The following is a 14,762-nucleotide window of genomic DNA, read 5'->3' as shown; positions in this document are numbered from 1 at the left end:
AGTCGGCTGCGTTAAAAAGCATCGATGAATTCTTGTGATTAATGATCTGTTAAGTGGTCGATTTTCGTGACGTTTTTGCATTTATTTTGAATTAAATAATAATATGGTAAATGGGAGTGAAATTTTTTTGACAAAATGAATAAAACTAGATAAAATGTACTATATATTTATATTCATAACATAGAATATTTTATGACTAAATTAAGTTTTATAGTAAAATTCATCTTTATTTTTTGATAAAAAAATTATCAAATATTTAAACAAATTTACTATAAAAATATAATTCAATATTATTTTGAGAAATAAAATTTGAGCAATAAAGTATTTATTTTTGTGGTGTTACTATTGACATTTATTTTTATGTTTCTTTTTTGTTTTGTTTTTTTCTTTTACCTTTTTCTTAAATTAAATAATTTTTATTTTTAATCGATGAACTAGCTGTCATTTCTTTACTAACAATAAGTTATTAAAAAACTTATAATTAGATATTTAAATGAAAATTATTATCAAGTTAAAAAAAATCGTAATCACATTATCTATATTTTCTTAACTACAAAAGATAATTTTATATTATTTTATTATAAATGCCTCTACATTTTCCTTGAAAGTATCGATTCTTAATTAACTATCTGTAATAATGCCTTACGATTTTGAAAGACATTTTATAGGAACATAAATTATGATGTCACAACATACATGTGTGATCACTATATTTTTTATCAAAGTTATGTTCTTAATATATAAACAAATAATTATAATAATAAATGTGTATGTACATGTATGTAAATTTTTTATTTATTAATAATCATTAATAAATCTTAAAAAATAAAAAAGAAGAAATAGAAAAAATTGTTGGCTAAATATTTAATAATAATAATTATATTATTAATAATTGTGCATGACAATATGTAAAGATTTTTAGCAAGAATAAAATAAGGCTTAAAAATTAGGAACAATCAATTATTTTTTGAATCAGATCCTGTTTTATAAAAGAACTTAAAACCGAAATTTGCAAATTCGTCAAAATGTCGCTGGAACAAGGCCATTGCTTATAAATCGGTTATTAGGTGCCAGTGACTTTTAGAATATTTCTTTTGCAACATGCACTGAGCTACACCCTTTATCATGTAAACATATAAAAATATTTTACCTACATATTGATTATATTAATATAAAAATTAGTTACATTACAGTTGTATTAATACAAAAAATCATATTTATAGAAAAACTGATATAGTCTACAATTTCATATTTAAATGTATTCTCTTCATATATTTTGTATATCGTGCATCAATAATATTATCGTAGATCAATAATATATATCAATAATATATAATATAATTTAGTTAATAGATAAAATAAAACATGAAACTACAAAAAAATATATTTATAATAAAATAAAAATTAAGAGAGTAAAAAATTTTAAATTTTACTTTTAAAATGTTATTTTTCAGCTTTATATCTCTTCAAGAATTTCTCATTTATCGTTTGCAAATGAAAGTCAGCATAAAAGAAAAGCTTGAGAGTATTAATCTGTCATAGTGATGTTTTGCACGTCCGAAGAATGTCAAACCTTGTCGAATACAAAAACTCGATGCACGCAGATGCATCCGGATGCATTTTGCATAAACTTGCCCGGAAGGTAAGTGCCTACGTTCGGGTGGTCCCTTTTATGAGTGAAAACGAGATAATAAGATGATAAAAAAATTTCGACGATCTTTCTCTCTCATGCTTGGCGTGAAGTCTTGATGTTTCTTTGCGATCTTCTTGCTTGATTATCTCCGATCTTTCACGATTCAAAAATATACAAGCAAGCGGTATAAAGTCCATTTTAGACTATATAAAATTTTTCAAACAAAATTGGAAAGTTTATTTTTATAAATTGTCTTGTATCAACATTTTTTTACATTTTGTGTTACAAAATTTTTCATAATTTCTTACAGCTTTTTTTTATAATTTTGTAATAAAATACAAACACACACAGTAGTATTATAATATATCATATAAGAACTTTTTATGTTATATTATGAATTTTACTAACTATAATTATTATTGAATTCTGTTTTAAAGAATCTGTAAGAAATTATGGATCGTGCAAAACGAGTTTAATTGAAAGCTGGAAAAATAAGAAAACATCTTATCAGGAAGATCGCCGTAATCAGGTTGCACCTGCGAAACAAAAATTCGTCACGCGCTAATCAATCGATTATCTTCGAGAGATTGGGCATTTTTATATAACGAATAATTATATTAATTTAAAGTGTTGAAATATTTCTTTTTTTTTTTGGTATGTATTCTTACGCCATAAAGACAGTTTCGGCATAAATCAAATTGCTTAATTAATATTTCTCAATTCATCAGTTTACCATTACCAAGCCAGCCATTTTCATAAGCATATCTTTTCGCTATTTTATCGCTAAAAAAAAAGTAACATGTATTCATGGCATTTTACATTATTGAGCATGGTGTGTACAATTGCTTGTATTAATAACTAATAAAAAAACATTGTGATAAAAAACAAGACTGTTTAATGACATTCTTTAATGTATTTTTTAATGAAGAATATGTGTAAAAAATTAGGAAGAAAAAAGAAAAGCAATATAATATTATGACTATTAAAAAGAGAATAAAATATATAAAGAAGAAATAAATATATGTTATGCACTTTTCTTTATTAGAAGAAGTTATGTTATATTTCTTGTAACATTTTATCTTTTATAAAATATTTTATAAAAATTCCATGCCAATAATTTGAATTTTTTTCAACCTTATTTTTAAAAAAACTCATTGACATAATTTAAAAATTTCCAGTTGCGATCAAGATATATATATATATATATATATATATATATATATATATATATATATATATTTTTTTTTTCTCAAAAAATAAAGATATTTATATAAAATATTGTTTATATAAAATATATAATTTACACATAAGATAATGTAAAAAAATGAGACAGCTGTAAATTAAAATTTGGCATACTTACATAACGCGCAAATTAATTCTACGCGACGGCCTTCTTACACATAGCCAGAGAAGACAGATGTGTTTCCTATAGAATCGGTCAGCCAAATCACATCTTTTACGGTCGAACCAACAAAATTGAATATCACAACCTTGGTGACAACGATCGACTTGTTTTGGCCGAAACTCGTTATATTTTGACCGCATCCTGTCAAACTCGTTCATTAAAAAAGAAAAAGATGAAAAAATTATAGTAAGTCTAACTGACTAAACTCTCTTCGGAAGAAGTTGCACAATTGAAGAATTTATCTAATTCGTTTTAGATTTATATCTTTCTAAAATACATATCTCATTTCATATTCTTAAGAAACAAAATGTATATAAACTTACAAAAAAGGGATTTATACTTTTTTTAAATATTTTTATTTTACGTTTTTATTTTATTTTATTTTTATTGTTTTATATGCCTTTATTTCTTTATCTCTTTATTTTTCAAATGTAGATTTAAGATGTGTTTTAAAAAAACAAGTTGTTTAATTTATATATTTTAATACATCATAAAAATACACCAAATAATATTTAAAATAAATAATTATATTATAAGTTAACAATTATATTAATTAGAAAGTTTTGTATTAATGAGTAAAATTAAACATATTTAAACAATTTAATAGTCTAATAAAATAAAGAAATTTACAAAATATTTCCAAACAGAGCACTATTTTTGCTTACGATTTGTTTCTGTATATCGAGAGATAAATAATTATAATATTCTCTGATTATTCATAAAATAGTATAATGCATTTCAATGTAAACTGTTACATAATACGTTACATTGGTTCGAAATATCACACATACATGTGAAAGTATCGAGAGAGATATGTAAATCGAGAAATCGCAATCAACCCGCACGGATCAGATCAACATAATGCATAATGAGGCCGCGAAAGAAAAAAAAACTGGGTTGTGCAAGGTAGGCACTTAGCGGGTTCACGAGACTTATCGTAAGGACGATATAAAGGCGATTATATTTTTTAAAAGGCGACATAAAACACGATATAAGAGTGTGGAGAAAAATTTGTCGTCAACTCTTTGTGAACGAAACAAGAGATTCGCACGCGCGGACTTTCACATTATTTAGAGTTTTTGTCTATGCACATTGACGTTGACGTCTTTGTGCAATGATGCATTGATTCGGATATGATATAATACTCGCGAAACTCCGTCGACGAGACTTTGAGACATTCTGAGCATTTTTCATCCTGCATTTGTGCTTCGGTGAGAAAGCGATTAATTATACTAGAGAATCAAAAATAAACGATACAAAATTATTTTAGTTGTCTATGTATTACATAATTAATTAATAATTTAATAGTAATCCAAATGAATAATATCTCTTTTACTAATCAGTCATCTTTTCACGAAAACTTTTATATAAATGTATACACTTGTATGAGCTCTGTATATATTCCAATTTTTATATATTTATTTAATAAAAATTTTAAAAATTATGCTTGTGACTTGCACATCTGTTCGTTAATCTTATTTATTAATACAAACTAACTTGCAACAGCTACTTTTACAAATTCTACAAAACTACAGACAACATAATGACATAATTAATTCTTTAACACAAGATTAACACATTTTTTTATTTATATATTCTATTGCATTAATTTATTATTATTAAATATATTCTATATCTATCATTGTAAAGATGGTGCCATCTATGTAGATAACATCGTAAACGTTTGATTAATCCCGCCTGTATATACATTTCTTGCGATACACTACTGCACCAATATTGCGTGCTATTAGGAGAATCAATATAAAAATTAATTTTATTTTAGAATTATATGCTGCCAATATTTCAATGTGTAATTTATGATACATGCAATTCAAGTTTGCAAACAAGAAATATATTATTTGATAAGCAGGCTAGTTAGATAGCACTTTGATAAGTGCTATTAACTCTTCGCAAGTTGTATTTTTTGTATATAAAACTGGAAATTGTTAAACATAATAACATACATAATAATATTTTATTTTTTAAATATAGAGAAAAGAGAAAAATATATTTTTTATTATTAATAAACATTTTTTATTTTTTTTTGGCATTTTTAAATTTTGTTATAAATTTCAGTAATTTTTCTTATCGTTAATTATTTATTATTGTTCAGCTATGAACAATCGCTCTCTGGATCTTTGTATTAGCCTCAAGCAAGCCTCTAAGTCAATCAAGGCAGCGATGGTTTCGATTTGTACATTTTGCACTTTTGTGCCTTTCTCCCGCTTTGCTGAAAAAGCAACTTATGTAAAAATGGGCCATTGTTCTGCTTGAACTATAAGCTAAGTGAAGGTAGGAAGTGGTGCTTTATTGCACGTTCACTTCCGCATCCGCCTGCAACTTTAGACTCTAAATTTAACAATTAATATTTTTTAAATTAAATTAAATAAATTGATGATGATTTTTTTAATTTAATAATTCTTACAAAATTAAATAATACAGAGTAATATAATAACCTTTTAAAATATAATTTTAAAATTTTTGATAAATAATTGTGATTATCAGATAAAAATTTAACAGATGATTATAATTGATTTAAAAAACAAATTAAATTAAGTAATTGTTTAATTAATAGCAATAAATTTATTGACAAAATATGTAAAAAAAAATTTTAAATTTTAAAAAATTAAACTTTTTCTTCTTTGTTATACAAATTTTTTTTGCCAAATTATAAAATTAATAATAAGGATTATATTAACAACTAAAGGATTATATTAACAACTAAATTATAATACAATGGCATTAAAGCAATAACTATATAAAGTTTAACAGAATATAAAGAACAAAAACTGGTTTGGCACAAAAGCAAAAGTAAAATTATCTGCACTGTCTTTCTCCTCTCACTTTTAATTAATGAAAGTCGGTAAATACATCCGTCAAGATAGTTAATAATAATAGCTTAATTAATATCTGTGTTTTTAATTGCTGCAATTAGCTTTGCATATACTTTGTATATATATATACATACATTTGGATTTAAAATCGCTTACGTAAAACAATTGAATGATTGATATTTTTTACAACTAAAGATCGATTTAAAGAAATATTTCTTTGTAATTATATAATATAATAATAATAATACTTAAACTAATATAAATGTAAACTTTATATTTATAATAAGAGCAGTAAATTATTAGAGTTAAATAAATTAGTTCAATTGGATCTATCTTAAATTGTATTTATTATCTGTTTTGATTTTATTCGTTTCGCGGATATAGGTTTTTGTGTATTTAAATTATTTTGTGGTTTCGGTTTTTCTTTGCTATTGTCTCAATTGAATTCCGGTAATATAATCTATCATATAAATAAATGTCCGTAAATCTGTGATTTAGAAAGTGCGCATATTTTTTTATATTTACCAAAAGATATAAAATAAGCAAATACATGCAATTGTTCAATATAAAACTAAACCAATTCTTACGATTAGTACCACTTTTGCCAGAAATAAATAAAAGTATGTAATAATAATCAATAATCAATAAATTAAATTACCATCAAAATTATTACATGTTAATAACTTTAATAATTATAGATGCATTAACCTAATTATTTACTACTTGACACACACCCGCGAGATAATTATATAGTATAAATTAACGAATTATATATTTATATAAAATGCGCTTAAATTTTATAACTCTAAATATAAAAGATACCAAAATATATTAAATATATAATATCAAAATTTACATTGGAAGAGTCAACGAATATAATAAATAAATTAAGAAATTTATTTTTTTTAATTCATATTTTTTGGAAACATATTTTTCTAGATAGCTCTTTATGTATAACATAAAAAAGTTTTATTTTTTTTTTCTTTCAAAGCATGCATTGCGAAAAGAGAGGGAGAAGAAAAAAAAAAGAAGCTAAAATTATATAATAAAATTAATAAAATTAGAAGAAAATTTTGTAAGGAAGATTGGAAATATACAAATTAAATAAATTGAGAAAGCAAGTTTTATATTAAAAAATTACCGAAAACTCTATTTTAAAATAGCTCGTCTTTTCAAGATTATCTATCGTTATAAAAGAGGATGTGAATATTGTCGTCACGATTGGTTGATAATGAACTTGTGCATTTTCTTGCGGAACAAATGCATTCTTACGCACCTAGTGAATGTTGAACTAGAACAAAAGGATTAAGCAAATTGCAGGCCCTCTTACTTTATAAATTGCCGCCTATCGCCGCCTTTCGATGATAGCCCTTTCACTCTCGTTCGCACATATCTTGTTTTTTGATTGTATGTTTTCCGTATATCATTTACGGAAATTGAAACATTATGTATTAAAATTACTACTTCCTGTGCTAGTGTTTCCTTACCTTTCTATATTCTGGATTTATCTAATAAGGAACTCCACTGATCATTTATTATTTGTAAATAATTTAATAATAAGCTGTAAATTGCTATGCTTTTATAATAATAACATATTTTAATTTATAAATCAATATATATTAAAAGAGATAATTATATAAAATATATAGGTAATATATATTAATTCTAAATTACATTTTCTAATATTATAATAAGAATTTATTTAATTTTAATTTACATTTATATTTAATTTATAATATATTGTGCTTATAATACATAATATAAACAAAACATTATTTGTAAATCAGGAATATAAGAATCTTTACTTTATCTGTTTTTATAAGATAAATATGTATCATCGACTTTTTACCAAAATGTGCTTTTCTTCGTGATTACGTGTTTATCAATCTCAAAGACATATAAAGATATATATCAATATATGATAATATATAAGATATATGTCTCTAGTCAATTTTCAGCTTGCATTGGAAAGAGAGAAAGATACATATATCGAATCTTTTTACCAATGTTTTTTCTTTTTATTATACCTGTCAGGCTTCTTGAGCCGTTGAACCCGTTTAGCCGTACAAAAAGACTCAACAAAGTTCTCTCGCAAAAAGCAAAGAAGATAGAGACTAGAGACGAGATCGAGGGCGAAAGAGATCGGCCGGTTGAGAAGAGAACGAGTGAGTGCTTTCTTCGTGGTGAACCAACTCACGGTGAAGGTCCTCGTATATAAGCCACCGTATACACCTATAATAGTCAGTGCAACTCGAGCAATTTTGAAACATTCAGAACCACGAGATGACAATGGCATTACAAGCTGTAAGTTTCTCTACCGCAGTTGGAAATTTCAAGATTATCGGAAAAATTTCAAGACTGCAACGCCACGATTTCGGGAAGTAATCAGCGACTTTGTGACAAACGTGCTCGATAGTGTTATCAAGGTCTCTCGAAACTTGAAATTACAGAACGAACGATACTAAACGAACTTACTTCAAGAACTTTTTATTGGAGATCGCTTGGATTTATAACGGTGTTAAAATATAGGAACGTAAACAATTATGAAACATCAACTGACATTTATCTTAAAAATTTATATCTCTAATTTAGTTTCTAAATTAGAGAATTCTAAGAAAAAATTTTTTGGGATCTAAACACAAATGATTAAAGCAATCATTTAGAAAATTTTGTTTCTAAATTTAATTATTCTAACTATTAATTTTTTTCTCTTTCTCTTTTTTTATACTCTTTTATTATATATTTATTCAAATAACATAAAAATATATAATAATTTTTTTTAAAAAGCATAGGAATTACTATTTTTTTATTTATATATTATATTATTAGCTGCTATTATTTATTATTCAAATTATATAAAAAAATTGATAATTGTTAATTTAACTCAAATTTTAATTAAAGTTTAAGATTTATTTAAATCTTGATCGCTTAAATCCTTTTTATTAATTACTGTGATTTCACACATATGTGTAAAATTGCTGGTTATTTTATCAAGTTCGTTACGCTCTTATCACGACGTTACATCTTTGCAGTTTTTATTCGTACTGGCGACGACGGCGGTCACGGCTAGGCCTTCGTTTTACGAAGGCCATGGTCTTGGGCCAGATGAGTCCAAACTCATCTCACAGTCGGTGCATCTGCACGAAGTGCCGACCAAGGTGATCAAGGTCACCAAGACAGTAGCTATCAAGGTCCCCGTGCCGTATCCCGTTAAGGTAAGCAGTTCTTCAAGAAAATGAAAACTCGAAATCAGTCTTACTATCACTGCTTTAAAGTAAGAAAAAGAAAAGCAAACATGAATATAAATATTTAAAGCCTAGAACTTTAGTCTCTCTTACTTAAATGCGGATGCTTAGAAAAATTTTATTTATTTTTACATATTGTGGCATTAAAATAATTCGTGCCAAATAATAATAAAAGTACATATATATATATATGTTAATTAATTCTATTTTAATATTAAAAGAAAAAAAATATCGCGATATATATATATATATATATATTCTATGTTTCATTTATTAATTTCAATGTATAAATGCATTTACCTCTCGCATATATGGATCGATTGTAATATTTTTCTTCGTTCTTTAGGTGCCTCATCATATCCCATTTCCAGTGCCTGTAAAACAACCTGTGGCGATCCCAGTACCACAGATAGTGAAAGTACCACAACATGTGCCGATACCGGTGCAGAAGCCATTCCCGGTGGAGGTGCATCAACAGGTATAAATTATTAATAAAAATATCTGTCAATAATTTTATTTTTAAAAACATGTCAGGTCTCTTTGTATTTTTATTTTATTAAAATTGCGAAATATGAAAAAGTCCTCGAAATATATAAAACCCTGCAGAACTTATATTTTTAATATTGTATAATTTTCTATTTCATTACATTAATGCTGTGAAAATTGTGACTTTTTACATATAACAAAAGACAAAAAAAAAATCAATGATTATAATTATAACTACTTTCTGATATTGCAATTTGAATAAACAATAATGTTTGCATTTTATATATGCTCTTTTAATTGCTGAGAAAAAAAGGATTTGTTTTAGATTTATAAATAAAAATAATTAATTTAATTCTCAATTTAGGTGCCGTTCCTGATATCTAAACCGGTGCCTATACCACATCCGGTGCCGGTGCCCCATCCGGTTCCTTTGAGTAAGCCAGTCTTCATCTCGGTACCGAAGGTAATCACGATCCCACAATCAAGTCATAGCGAAGGTGGCATTACTGGTATTGGAAACGATCATGCTGGTCATGAGACGGTCAACTATAGCTCTTATTCAGTCAACGTTCAAGATCATGGAACGGACGATCAGCAAAACGGCAATCAAGCCCATTTTCAATCTTCCCCGTCCGACTACTCGGCGGATCATTAACTTTCGAAATGCGACAGGTTGGCCGATTATGGCGGTGTGGGTTTCTGTTGAAAGGCTGAAAGGAAAAGTACATACATCAAGAAATCAATCATTGGATATGATAGCGCGAGCTGATCACTTTGAAAGTGATTTAAAACAGATATGTTAAAAGAGTTTTAAGTAGAACAAAAAATACGAGCAAATGATGATGTGATTTCTTTTGAAAAATTAATTTATTTCATTTTCAAAATGAATGATCCGATAATGTAGCATTTTCTAATAGTGTGTGTGTCATTTTAATAAGCATTATTTAAAAGAGAATAGAAAATCGATAAAAAATTTGATAAGGAATTAATTTCATTTTTTAAAGTATACAAATTTATATATGAAATACTAATCAAAATTCCGATTATAATATTAATTATAAAAATTTTTAATTTTTAGATTTATCTTCAGGGGAATACATATGCATAATTGGCAAATGTCACATTATAATAATTATATTTAGGTGCAATTTATTGACTAATGACAAAAATATTCTCAAATTTTTAACTCTTTGAATTGTAACATTTTTAATTGATTTTAGATGAAGAGAAAAAAAGAATGATAGCAAAGAGAAAAATATAATAATGATTTTTTTCTTTTATGCTATTATTTTTATCAAAGTTACTATTTACAGAATTGAAACACCTTTGACCATTGATTATTAAGAATTGAATTGAGATTATATATTCTTGTACATAGATTATTTTAAATAGATTTTTTTTTTGAAAAATGTTAAGTTTTTGTTTTTGCTATATAATGTTTTAGATATTTGTTATTATATAAAATTGTTAATGATGTAGTATTTTATTTGTTAATAAAACATTTATATATATTAATGATGTCGTATTTCATGTTCTTTGTTCTTATTTCATTTTTATATCTATTGTTACTTGCAAAGTATCCTATATATGGCTATAAATATCCAATTGCAACACTTTTTATCGAGCAGATGGAAGTAAAAGAGCATTGTGAGACTTGAACTTACCTAACGGGATTGCTCACGATTTACTCACGTGTATACAGTGTACGTTTCGTGCGCAGTATGCGCTCTGCATGTAAATTCCATTAATCGCGTGTTTAATGTGTCCCCGTTCTCCATTTAATGGACATTTCACCATCGCGTTCATATAACACCGCCTCTCATAATGCGACCTTAAAAATTTCCCTTTCGTGCACACGGATTTCGATCTCGTTTCGTGTTCTCGTAATCCGCGAGAAATTTGCCGTCCAAAAATTATTCTCTAATTTGTCCGTCAAACGAATCAATTAATCATCGCATTGATCCTTTGACAGACGACTGTCTTATATAAAGTTACTGCCGTTATTCAATAAAATATATAAGTAGATTATATATATTTATTTTATATTATTCTTATATTGAAAATATGTTATAAATAAACTGACATATATAAAAATATGTAATAATAAATAATCTTTTCTCTTCTTTAAATATTTCTTTACATTAGCGTATAAAAGAACAAATATTTTCCACAACTTCCAACTGAAAACAGATATTGTTATTAATATTGATATTAAGAAATAACAAGAGGAAATAAGAATATACGATGTTATTGTAGGAAAAAATTTATTCCAGCATAATGAAATTACAGATAGAAACGTATACCTAAGTATATAGTCGCACTGATGATTGAAATCCCACTCGATCGCGTTCGCTCGCGAAAATGTCTTTCCGTTTTTCTGTTGGAAATCGGAGGACGCTCTTCTCTCTTTCTCTCTGTAACACACTCGGCCATCTCTTTACTTATCACAAAAAATGCCCAAAAGAATCCCATAAAATCCGCGAAATGGTCTGTTAATTTTCGAAATGAGAGGTATGTATTCACTTTTTAGCTGCACTGTGCCGTGTCGTTTTTCTCGACGAAGAAAGATATGCATTAACGTACATTAATATATCCTTATCTCTCTCTTTGAAGATACTTTTCCATCGAGGAAGACGTTATTGAACTTCACAGTTTACTGAAGAATCCGCAACTTTTCGGGCCTTTAAACGACATGGACGAAGAGCGTCGCTCGGGGGAAGCTTCACGAAAAGATCGCCGTTTTACCAGGAGGAAGAATAACCACCGTAGTATCCCAGACCAGTGTTCAGTTTCGCGTAGAGAAGTGGCTGCGTAGCGACCGGGACTGGCACGTGTTTGACGACGGGAACGGCGTATGGCTGCGGCACCTTGACGGCGTACGGAGCAGGTACCGGCACCTTCACGGGAACGCTATAGGGAACGGGCACGGGGCGATCTACCGGGACGGGGACGTGCTTGGTGACCTCGACTGGGTATGGTTTGGGCACATGGACAGGGTATGGTCGGTCAACAGGTACTGCGTAGGGCACCTAGACACAGAGGGACGACGATATTTTTCATTATTGATCATTAGAAAAATTCTGATATTAAATAAAATAAATAAAGAAATAAGATAAGACTTAACTTATTACAGGGACTCATTATTTATCAGCTTATTAAATAAATGTTAGAAATTAATTTCTCTCGATTTAACGCAATTAGTGGTTTAAATGTTTTTTGTTACTCATTCATTCTCGTTTTATTAGAAAAATAAATTATTTATGAATTTTTCATTAAATGCAGTTAAAGATTCAACTTTGTTTGGAGATATCATGAGTGATATCTAGATCAAGGCGACAATTACTAGATAACAACACGACACATCATCCAACGAAGACCTCGCTCCGTTGATCACGCTCTACTTGTTATCAAATATTTCTCTTTACGCGACTGCTAACTTTGTTTAGCTGTTATAGATATACATATGTTTCGAAAGTCTCTCTGAATTATCACAGAGTTTATGCAGATTCTATATGTGTCACTTTAGAAACCAACCGTATGCACTTTTATTAAAAAATAATTTTTCCTTTAGTTTTTATGATAAAAATTCATAAAAATAGTAGTACTTGACAAAGTTACACAACATGCGTTTTTTGATGCAATAATATTAAAGAAAATAGACATATATGAATTAAAAGCAACGTATTTGTATAACATAAAATTTGAAAGATTAAATTTATGCATTTTTAATTGCGAGAAAGCCATTATTTAATTCAAGGGTTCATAATTTTCTCTTTAATAGCCGACTTTTTTTATTGAAAAATTGATGCAACGAAATCATGGTTCTCCAACGAGTCATTTGTTAATTGCTTCGCTTTCCTCTAATGCTTTCCAATAAATCAACTCTCAGAAATGTTACCTTTTTTTTCAAAACAAGAAGTGGAGCCGTCTCAAGTGCATGTCGCCGACGAGTTTTTATACGCTTTACACTTGTAATCTAACAACGCGAATACTCTAACGAGAATTGGTACCTTAACAGGCACTGGAACGTGCTTCTCGACGGGTACAGCGACCGGTTGGGGCACAGGTACGGCGACCTCCTTCGTCAGGATGGTGGACGGGATGCTGGCGCTCAAGCTGAGCGGAAGTGACGAGTACGAGTTGAGCCCACCGTAGCTGAGTCCATCGAGACCGTAACCGTAGCCCAGGGCTCCATACAGGCCTCGTTTATCCTTCTTCGTGGGTTCCGCCTTCTTCGTTTCTTCGGCGAAGACGAGCGCCACCAGGACGCAGAGAATCACTAACTGTAAAAGTCAAAATATTAAGCGTTTTTCAGTCTTTAAAGATATTATTTTATATTATTAGTCGCATATTTATATGCTATATTTTTCTCTTTATAATTTAATTTTACAAAAAATTGTTTAATAATATATGTATTATTGTTTGTTTACAATAATTTAATTAAAATAATAAAAAATAAAAAATTATCAAACTTTTAATTAATTTCATTATTTTTATATAATTTAACTTATGACATAAAAAAGGAACAAACTTTTCAATATTATTTAAAAGTATATATTAAATAAAAAAAATAATATATAAATTAATTAAACAAAGTAAAATATTTATTATAAATATTTTTTATTACTATTAATCAATTTAATTTATGTTTAAGTTAAAGTTTCCTAAATTATATACGTAAAAATATCTACTTTTCGCGACGTATCAATTTTTTCTTTTCAAGCACACGTTTCACCCTCGCGCACTGTCAATTTTGCATTTATTCCGTTTGAAATATTCTAAATCTCTCTTTAAATTCTCAAATGATATTTTCCGTAAAAGCAATTTTTGCAAAAGAACTCTCGTTTCCGATTATACCTTGGAGTTCATGATGCTGCACGAGTTTCGGACACGATTCGTCGTGTTTACGACTGATGACTACGATGAAGATTCCCGTGCTTTTATACGATGTACCTTCAAGGCAAGACGGCAAGAAGAGAGCGAGGTGGTGGGCAACCGGGCCTGCCGCCGAAACGCGAGTAGGTGAAAAGAAACCGAAACCGGGTCCCGCGAGTAGGGGATTGCCGAAAAACTCGCGCCCGCGCGACTCTTCTCGCCGCTCGCAAGCAAGTCTTACGCAAATACACCACCTCGCACGCGTCGAAATTCGTTAAGTCTCC

The 14,762-nt window shown here is 28.2% G+C and overlaps 2 protein-coding genes across 2 annotated transcripts; one reads left to right on the top strand and one right to left on the bottom strand.

The window, feature by feature from the left end:
• Positions 1-8,069: 8,069 nt before the first annotated feature.
• LOC126857026 (MAGE-like protein 2) lies at positions 8,070-11,018 on the top strand. The gene is made up of 4 exons (XM_050606103.1): positions 8,070-8,176; positions 8,905-9,087; positions 9,464-9,595; positions 9,968-11,018. The coding sequence occupies exons 1-4, from the start codon at positions 8,156-8,158 to the stop codon at positions 10,256-10,258; spliced, it is 627 nt and encodes a 208-aa protein (XP_050462060.1). The 5' UTR covers positions 8,070-8,155; the 3' UTR covers positions 10,259-11,018.
• Positions 11,019-11,860: 842 nt separating this feature from the next.
• Positions 11,861-14,605, bottom strand: LOC126857027 (tetra-peptide repeat homeobox protein 1-like). The gene is made up of 3 exons (XM_050606104.1): positions 14,461-14,605; positions 13,614-13,886; positions 11,861-12,632 (listed from the first exon to the last, which is right to left on the bottom strand). Exons 1-3 carry the CDS (start codon positions 14,470-14,472, stop codon positions 12,345-12,347), a joined length of 573 nt encoding a protein of 190 aa, XP_050462061.1. The 5' UTR covers positions 14,473-14,605; the 3' UTR covers positions 11,861-12,344.
• Positions 14,606-14,762: the final 157 nt, after the last annotated feature.

This window comes from Cataglyphis hispanica, chromosome 20, assembly GCF_021464435.1.
Source record: "Cataglyphis hispanica isolate Lineage 1 chromosome 20, ULB_Chis1_1.0, whole genome shotgun sequence".
NCBI classification, from domain to species: Eukaryota; Metazoa; Arthropoda; class Insecta; order Hymenoptera; family Formicidae; genus Cataglyphis; species Cataglyphis hispanica.
This window is presented reverse-complemented; position numbering and strand designations above follow the sequence as displayed.